Below are 9206 nucleotides of genomic sequence, written 5' to 3' on the forward strand. Positions count from 1 at the left end.
CCCTCCCGCCGCAGCCGGCCGCCGAGAAGTTGCTGACGTACCTGAGGGCCGGGCTGACGGGCGTCCAGGCGTCTGTGTAGGGATCGTAGCTCTCCACCTCCACCACGTCCAGGGTGGTCCCTGTCGGGCCGGGAGGGGGTCAGGGCCGCCAGGGGCCGGGGAAAGCTCCCAGAAAGAAAGGCAGGGCTGGGGGCTCTGCAGAGGCGCCGGGGAGCCTCCTGGGAGGGGAAGGGCTCAGCCTAGCGAGGCGGGTGACCTATCCCATTTCACAGAGAGGGGAAACCGAGGCTCCGAGGGGTGAGGGCCCTTGCCCAAGGCCGTACCGTCAAGCAGGGTGGGCACCTCGACCCAGAGACACTGGACTCCAGACTGCAAGGTGGGGGCCCCGAGGCCACTCCTATTTGCCCCCCGGCCCCGGGCTCAGGAGCCGTGTGGCTCCCTGCTCTGGGGTCCGGCTGCTGTGCTTCGAGTGGCCTCAAGGCCAGTCTGTCACCTGCAGAGGCCTTGGGAGGCTCTCGCTTGGCCACAATTGTCTTCTTTCCCAGTATTTATCTAACTGCAAGGGTCCCTGGGGTGAGTCCCTGTCACAGCGCTGGGGGGAAGGAGGGATCAGGCGGCCTCCGTGCTCAGGCTGGGGGTGTGGTGGAATCAAAGGTGACAGCAAAGGGGGGCCACTGTGGGTCTCCTCACCCCAGGGACTTCCCGGAGGGGGTGACCCCGGGCGCAGGGCCAAGGTTCTGGGATGGGGTGTCCGTCCCTGCCGGCCGCTCAAGGCCCCCGTGCTCTCCGCCGCCATTGCTGTGTGTCCAGAATCACGGGGAGCTGGCTACGGGGGCCTGAGCCTCGCCCCAGGACACCCAGGCAGCAGGCGGCACGGGCTGGCGGGGGGTGGGGGGCCTGTTCACTCTGGACAGCGAGCCCCGTGGTCCCTGAGGCTCCCGGGTCCCTGGGGAGGGCATGGACGCAGGGAGCCTCTGTTGCAGGGCTGAGAGGCCCCCAGGGGCTGCCGAGCTGGCGAGCGAGCTCCCAGGGGCGGGAGGAGGCCCCGGGGGAGGGGGGAGGGGGAGGCCTCACCGCCGACGGCATAGATCTCCCCGTTGAGCGCCACACTGGCGTGGTTCGTGCGGGCCTTCAGCATGGGCGCCACTGGCTTCCAGGCTGCCTCCTTGAGAGGGAAGCACCAAGCCTGCGTGGTTGACCAGGTGTCTGTCTGGGTGCCCCGGGAGCCGCCTGCAGGAGAGAGTTCTGTCCCCTCAGCCGCCCGGCAGCCTGGGCTCCCCAGGCCAGTGGGTGCCGGGTCCCTTCTCCCCTGGGGCAGGACTCCGGGTGGCGATCTAGCTGTGTGACCAGGACAGGTGGCTCCATGCCCCGTAAATGGGGGGACGGGGGCAGATCAATGGTCTCAGACTTTCATCAGTGAGAGCTGTTTCCCCAACCAAATTAAAATAAATTTTTTAGCGTTTACTTTGAGAGAGAGAGACAGTGAGACAGAGAGAGAGAGAGAGCGCGCGTGAGCGAGCATGAACGGGGGAGGGGCAGAGAGAGAGGGAGACACAGAATCTGAAGCAGGTCCAGGCTCTGAGCTGCCAGCACAGAGCCCGACGCGGGGCTCAAACCCACAGACTGTGAGATCATGACCTGAGCTGAAGTTGGACACTTAATCGACTGAGCCGCCCAGGCGTCCCTCCCCAACCAAATTTTAGACGGGCCCCCAACGTCTGAGGTGCACAAGCGCCGAGGGAGGCCTCCTGCCCGTCACACGGCTCCGTCGTAGCAAACCCCGGGGTTCCTGCGTCACCGAGAACGTGGAACGGTTCCCCGCACCCGTGACCCGTGGATTTCAAATTTCCTCGTTTTCACGTCATGGAAGTGTCTGCAGGGATCTTGACTGAGGTGTCGGGGACCCCGTGAGCTGGGGGGGGCTGGCTCTCGCTGGGGTCACCTCCGCCAGCCAAGCCCGGCAGGAGCCGCGCCTGCCCACCTGTGACGTAGACGGTGTTGCTCAGCGCTGTCAGGGAGAAGCCCCACTTGTGGTAGTCAGGGAAGTCTGGGAGCGCCATCCATTGCTCTGGCAGAAAGAGAGGCAGGCGGGCGGCTCAGGCCCGGGCAGCTGCGCTCGCCGCCCACTGGGCCCCCTCGCCCCTCAGCACTCCTTCCACTCCGTGGGTGCCGGGAGGTCCCCTCGCGGGCGGGAGGAGCAAGGGGCGGGGGGCCCACACCCTGGGCACCCACGCGCCCCTGCCAGGCGCTGCCCCGTGGAGCCCAGCACCCGGACTGGACACGGGGCTGCGGCAGGCGGCTCAGGCTCCAGAAGCCGGGTCTCACTCTGACCCCGCAGGTGACCTCACTGGCCCCAAGTGGACCTTCTGGCCCCTGGGCTGGGTCCCACCTCGGTCAGACGGGGAAACGGGCCCAAGCGCCCGATCTCTAGTAGCTCGTGGGTCATAACGCAAACCTGAGCCATGCGCTCGTTCCTCATCCACCCGTCCGCTCCTTCCCCCCTCCGTGCTGTGCGCAGCCTCCCTGCGGAGGGGTCGGACCCGGCCTTGCAGCAGGCGGCGTGAGTCCAAACCCCAGCTCTCCTGCACTGGCTGTGTGGCCTCGGGCGACCTCCTCCGTAGGCCAGGGGTGCTTCCCCCTCCCCGGGGGGTGGGGGACTATCTAAGACCACGCGTGTCTGTCACAACGCACGTGCTCGGGCGAGGGTACCCATTAGGGTTACTGTCACCACTGCTGAGGGACAGAGTAATTGCGCCCGTGCTGGACCCACCTTCAAGGAGCTACATGAGGTAAACTGATGCAAGAGACGAGAAAACGCTCGGGGAAAATAAAAACGAGACTGTGGGAATGTCCGAACGGACACATTCTGGGTGCTGGCGGAGGCTGAGACTCAGGCCTCAGGGATGGTCCCCGGGAGGCTGTGTTCGCCACAGCCTTCGGGACACGCAGAATTCCGGGCCTCACTGGGCACCTGCCCTCGGGCAGGGACTGCGTGTCCCCCTGACTCATGTGTGGGTCACCCTGGGGTGGGGCCTGCCAACGTACAGCTGCTCCCGGGCGGAGCCAGCACAGCTCACGTCCTGACGTCAGACCCCAAATCCCCTCTCGTCAGCCCCTGACCTGGGACAGCCGGCCCCACGCTCCCTCCAGCCTGCCAGCCGCGGACGGCGCAGGAGAGGCTGGCGGCTGGCCCGGCGGCCCCAGGACCCCCGCCAAGCCTCAAATGAGCTCTTGGAAGAGCTCCCCAGGGCCAACATGGCCCCTGCAGAGACCTCGCTGCCCCCACCCCTGTGATGGGGCCCCGGGCAGGAGAGGCCAAGTCCGTGCCCACTGGGTCCACTACCCAACTAAGCGAGGAGCCCGTTTCACAGATGAGGTGACACACCGAGGGAGGGTAGGTGACCTGCTCTAAGGCTGGGATTGGAACGTGTGTGAGCTGACCCCACCCCTGGGCTCTCACCCTCCGGGCCACCTGCGCCCCAGCTGCCCACCTTGCCCCTGGGGCCGGGGTCCCGCTGGGCATGCAGGCCAGTGGCCATCCTCCCGTGGGGGCATCTGGGCGGCAGACGCCTTTACCTTGGGCTCCAGGGCCCAGAAGGCCACAGCTGGGGACGGGCTGGAGAGTTAGGGGCCACAGCAGCCCGGCGGTCGCCCCCCGCCCTGCGAGGCCCCAGCACACCAGCAGGTGGCCTCTGGCGGGCCTGTGCACCTCTCCCCGCCACCTGCCCACACCGGACCGCAGGGACGGCGCGAGGGGCACTCACTGGCCTTGGTGTTGTAGAAGGCGAAGTTCCTGGGGTGCGGGGTGGGCTCCTCGGCGCCCTCCTCGTCCTCCAGCGCCCGCCCGCCCACCACCACCAGGACCTCCTGCAGCCTCTGCGGGACGGCGGGCGGCGCCTGCGGGGGAGGCCGGGTTAGAGGGGCAGGTGAGCGGACGCCCCGCGCAAGGCGCCCCCGATGCTCGCCGACCTCGGAGGCCTCCTCCGCGGCAGGACTTTCGCGGCGCAGTCGTGCAGGCACCCACGTGCCGGGCGACGTGAGCTTCAGGGCGTGTGCGCGCGCGTGCGCGTGCCCGCGGACACAGGTGCGCACGCGCTGAGGTTGCCGTGGCGCCAGGGAGGGCGGCGCGTGCTCGGGACTGGGGGAGCTGCGGGCCCGCAGGTGCATGTGCGCCGCGAGCCTGAGAGCTGCTCCTTCCCGGCAGTCCCCACGTTCCTTCCGGCGGCGTCCCTGCACCCGCTTTGGAGCCAACCCCGACTCTGTCCCCAGATCTCCCCTGCGCAGGCGCGTCGCGTGCCGCCCCGGGATGACCCTGGCCCGGCGGGGGAGGCAGGGACAGCTCCACGCTGGTTTGTCAGACGCCACTGCCCTGAGCTCCCGGGACCCCAGGGCCCCCCGGTCTCTCTGGCCCCTTCCACAGAAGCCCCGGACTGTCCACTGCCAGCAGCTACAAGGTGACGTGCCAGCTCCACGCTGGTGCCAGCCCTGGGGCAGCCCGCCGTGCCTGGGGGTGCCTGACGGTAGCACAGGTTGGTATTTGCCACCAGACACCCTGCCCCTGGCCTGAGCTACACCTTTGTCCCCAGACCCGGCCCCTGAGGAACCCTGCAGAGCCGGCCCCGAGCAGTCCCCGATGAAGGACTCGGCTCCCTGTCTGGTCACACCCTGGTCCGTCGCTGGGTCGGGAGCTGCCTGCCTGCCACGCTCCCTGCCAGCACGCATGGGAAGCCGCCCCCTCGAAGCCTCCAGAGCCCCCTCAGGGGCAGGTGGGGCCTGGTGTGGAGCCCAAGCCGTGCTGTCTTCCCAGATCGCTTTCCCTCCAGCCAAACTCCTGTCCCTCCTCTAAGGCGCTGCCTCCTCTCGAGAGCCCTCCGTGACCGACCACCCCTGACCTGTCCCGAGCAAGCTGTGGGCGCCGACGGGGCTTTGTGAAAGATCGCTTCTGGGTTCCCGTCCCCTCACGTCCAGGGCGGGGGCTGCACGGGGGCCCAGGGGCCGCACAGCGACGCCCTCACGGGCAATCAGCCCAAGGCAGGTGGGGCTGCAGGCTTCAGAGCGCCCGACCTCCGCTTCCCCTCCCAGGCGGGGTCTCCAGGGCTCCCCCCGCCGCCCCTTACTCACCTCGTCGTGGCCCAGCGCCAGGGCCACCCGACATGCCTCCGAGCCCCGGAGCAGCGGCTCCGTGGCCAGCAGCTGCTGCACGCGGGGCCGGGGCACGGCGTCCAGGCGCACCAGGCCCAGCAGCTCGGGCAGGTGGGCGGCCCGGGCCTGGGGGTCATGACGCGCCCAGCGCAGCAGGGCCTCCAGCCGGCTCTGCTCGGGCTGCACCTGCAGCAGCTCACTGGCCAGGCAGGTGGCCAGCCGGTCCCGGGGCAGCTGCAGAAACTCGTCCTCGCGGGCCACGGCCTCGAAGTTCTCCCGCAGGAAGGCCCAGGCCTTGGCGGCCACGCCCAGCAGCCCCTGCTGCTCCCCGAACTCGCAGATGCCCAGGCAGTTGGTGGCGTCCAGCTGCTGCTGCAGGTAGCGGCCGCAGACCTTCTGCACGGCCGGGAAGTGCAGGCGCGTGGCCGTGCGCGTCAGCGCCTCCACGTTGGCCTGCGTGACGGTCAGCCGGCCCGTGTACACGAAGTCCACCAGCTGGCCCACCACGGCGGGCTCCACGTCCCGCAGCTCCACTCGCGCCGCGCAGCTCTCGGCGAAGTCGCCCGCAAACATGGCGTGGAAGTAGGGGCTGCTCAGCGCCAGGAGGGCTCGGTGGCAGGGCAGCTCGCGGCCGCCCACCAGCAGCGTGACGTCGGCCAGCCTGGGCTGGGAGCGCAGCCGCTGCAGGCCGTCCAGCATGTCCTGGGCGTGCGAGGGCACGTGGAAGTCCAGGTCGTCCACGTTCCGCACCATGGCTGCCAGCGCCGGCGTGGGGCCCCTGCAGGCCACCGCTCACGGGAAAGAGGAGGCTGGCCCCGCCTGAGACCCTGGGGAGAGAAGAGAGCAGGGGCGGCAGGGGCGGGGGCAGCGGGTCAAGATCGGCTGGGGCAGGGTCACCAGGGTAGGGCGCGGGTTCATCCGCCTGATCGCCCACCCGACTGGCTGTCTGGTCGTCTGTCAGTCCTTCGCCCAGCGTCTCACCTCACCCAGCCCCATAGCCTTGTGAGATGGGGCTCAGTGTTAGTCCCATTTCACAGTGAGAAGGTTGAGGCTCAGAGAGGGTCAGAGACCTACCCCTGGCCAGGCAACCAGGGCAGGACGGGGCCAGCAAGAGAGCCACGCCTCCTGGAGCATGGGGAAGGATCCCTGTGGCCCACCCCCCACGTCCACGTGGCTTCCTCTCCTCCCAAACCGGACTTTGCTGGGACGGTGACAAGGGTATTTGAGAGCTTTCTGCCCCACCGATCCTCACTGTCTGTGGTTCTATGGAACCTTGGGTTGCCATGACCTTGCTGGGTGATCTTGGTCCCTGTTCTCTGGAGTGAAGATCCAGAAGCTGGGGGGAGAGGGACTCTGAGAGCACACGGACACAGTGGTCCCCACGGCCAGGCCGCACGACAACCCTGTTGTGTGCTACGAGGGCCCGAGTGAAGGTGGGGAGGCACAAGTCACTTGTCCCAGAGCACACAGCTGGCAGTGCGCGAGCCAGGCTCAGCCCATGCGCTGAAGCCCCAGGCTATGGGTCCTTGGGCGCAGGTTGGTAAAGACAAGCAGGATTATGGGGAACGTTCTGGAGAGTGATGTCGAATCTGTGTTTACATCGTCTGATTCGGCAAATCCACTTCTGGGCTTATTTAATTATGTGCATATATTCATTTATGTGGTCCTGACGTTTTGCCCTAAGAAAGCTGCCCCAAGTCTCACCCAGCACTGCCTGCCACCACAAATAAGCTACACCCTAGGGAAACGGTCTGTCCACCAGGGGCGCCTTCCAGAGCCACAAATGGAAGAAGGATCAGACATCCTGGCGGACCAAAGTCTTACTGCAATGAGTGTGATCAAAATAACAAAGCCGGGAAAGAGAACCATGGACGGTGGATGCCAAGGGGCAGGGGCCCCCCCCGCTGAGCTCTCGTCTGTGGCTGTGGCTGTGGTGGGAGCCCGAGGCCCTTCCCCTCCCCACACTGGTGCCCCTACGGAGCAGGGCAGTGCCCGGGGAGCCCACCTAGGGGACAGGACAGGTCAGGGGCCCCGGCCAGCACCCGCCCTGCCTCACCTCCTTCCAGGGAGGCCCTCCAGCCGAGCAAGGACAGGAGACGCCCCGGCCAGCACCCGCCCTGCCTCACCTCCTTCCAGGGAGGCCCTCCAGCCGAGCAAGAACAGGAGACGCATTCCCATCACTGCTGGGTCCCCTGAGGCCAGCTGCCACAGCTGCAGGGGCCGGTGGGCAGTGTCCCCCACCTTCTCGCTGGGCTTCAGCTGCGTCTGAAGGTGACGCTTGCCACCCTGTGGTCCCAGTACACGCACGGGGTGGGGGTTCTTGAGAACCCAGAGCCTCAGCCTGGGGCCGGTCCGGGCCAGGAGTGAGGAGGGCTGAGCAGACCGGACAGCAAGGACCTTAAGCCAGTGGCAGCCAGTGACTAAACGCTGGGGTCCTGGTGGCCGTTGGAGGGTGTCATCAGGCCCCCTGTTGCCCACCTCTCCGGAGAGAACACGGAGGGGAGTGTGTCAGCTGAGCCCTGGCCACACCCCGAGGGGCCCAGCTTGACCGGGTGTGGGGGTCTCTCTCCAACCCTGTGATCCCGGCACCGAGCGGGCTGTCTCACCGCAGGCCCCCCTCCCCTGCCGCTCCCCGCCCCAGGTCCCTCCTCCTGTTCCCGAAAGCCCGCACTCCGGGGCCCCTCGGATCCTACCTCTCTGTCGGCCCCTGGACCTCTAAGAACTCAGGCCGGAGAATAGGACTTGACTTCCCAGCCAGCGAGAGGCACAGGGGGCCTGCCAGGCGGGAGAGGCGGGGCGGGGCTGGCCGCCNAGGGTATTTTTAGCTGATGTCTGCACTGGGAGGGGGAGGGGTCAGTGGGGGCGAGAGATGGCGCTCCTCTCAGGCTGTCGGCTCTGAAAGCCCACATTGGCCACGTCAGGAAGGGTGAGGTCCCCCGGGCCCCAGGGGCCAGGACAGGGGGCCCCGGCTCAGGGCCTGGGTGGCAGGAGGGTCTGGCAAGTACTGGCCTCTCTAATGGTCATTGCCAGGCACCCCAGTGGCCTTTGTTCATCTGTCAGCAGGGGACAGTGGCTCTCGTGCAGACTTGCAGGCTGGTGAGCAAGGGCTTTCAGAACTCGGGGTCCAGGTTGGCGAGAGGGGAGTCTTTGGTGGTTAAAGTGGTGCCCAGAGAGAAAAGGAGGCACCTGAGTGCCCCTGCAGGCTGGTGACAGGGACACTGGGTTATGAGGCCCCAGGTCCTATCGTGGCTTTGGCCTCGGGGCAGCCCTGGTGTCCTCATTAGTTGTGAAAGCCAAAGACGGCAAAGAAATGGGGTCATCTATAAATACAGCGGCGGCTCGCAGCCTCCCCTGCGGCCGCTTTCACCATGGTCCCCGGGGAAGCCTTCAAGTCCGCTCTCCACTGGGCCCTGGACCCTGGACCCGGGCCACGGAGGCGGGGTCTCCGGACATCTCTCGGCAGTGGTCCAAGCAGAACTTCCCAGCCGAGGACCTGCAGGTGCACCGGAGAGAAGCCGCAGCCTGGGGCGGCCAGGGGAGGGCCTGCCTGTCACCCCGCCTTCCTTCACCCACCATTTTGCAGTGTGCTGGGATGTGCAAGGTCAGGGAGGGCCGAGTCTGCCGGAGGCCTCCTGCTACCCACCTGGGACTGGGTGGCTGCTGTTACGGGGCAGAGACGGCCTGGTGGATCCCCGTGCGACAGCTCTCGCTCCTGGCGGAGTTCAGTAACTTCTCAAGGGTGTCAGGGGATCAAAACAACTTGATTCCCAGACGGATGACACCTGTGCTGCTAGCACAGCTGCTGGCCCTGCCACCTGCTGAGGACATGGCTGTGAGCCGGGAAGCCCAGTCCCTGCTCTCACGATGTGTGCAGTCTCGTTGAGAACTCAGCAGTTACACACATTGGTGCTGAGATTGACTAGTCGATTACCAGTCTGCAAGGTGCTTCCATACTCTGCTCACTCGTGTTTCCAGATTCCATGCTTCCCTCCCCAGCCCAGCCCAACCCAGTCCTGCTCAGCCCAGCCCAGCCCTGCCCTGCTCAGCCCAGCCCAGCCCAACCC

The 9206-nt window shown here is 67.0% G+C and overlaps 1 protein-coding gene across 1 annotated transcript in view; it reads right to left on the reverse strand.

Annotated features, from left to right (window-relative positions):
- The window catches only part of KLHL30 (kelch like family member 30), an 8340-nt gene extending 2445 nt beyond the window's left edge, over window positions 1–5895 (reverse strand). Inside the window, exons 1-5 of the mRNA XM_077758705.1 lie at window positions 5122–5895; window positions 3765–3897; window positions 1982–2068; window positions 1075–1230; window positions 1–120 (exon numbers count right to left, since the gene is read on the reverse strand). The exon at window positions 1–120 is cut by the window's left edge and continues 9 nt beyond it. Of these exons, the coding sequence (XP_077614831.1) occupies window positions 1–120; window positions 1075–1230; window positions 1982–2068; window positions 3765–3897; window positions 5122–5895 (1270 nt within the window). The remainder of the gene's footprint in view (window positions 121–1074; window positions 1231–1981; window positions 2069–3764; window positions 3898–5121) is intronic.
- Between the last annotated feature and the right edge of the window lie 3311 nt (window positions 5896–9206).

Source organism: Crocuta crocuta, unplaced genomic scaffold, assembly GCF_008692635.1.
Source record: "Crocuta crocuta isolate KB4526 unplaced genomic scaffold, BGI_CrCroc_1.0 scaffold290, whole genome shotgun sequence".
In the NCBI taxonomy this organism is placed as follows: domain Eukaryota; kingdom Metazoa; phylum Chordata; class Mammalia; order Carnivora; family Hyaenidae; genus Crocuta; species Crocuta crocuta.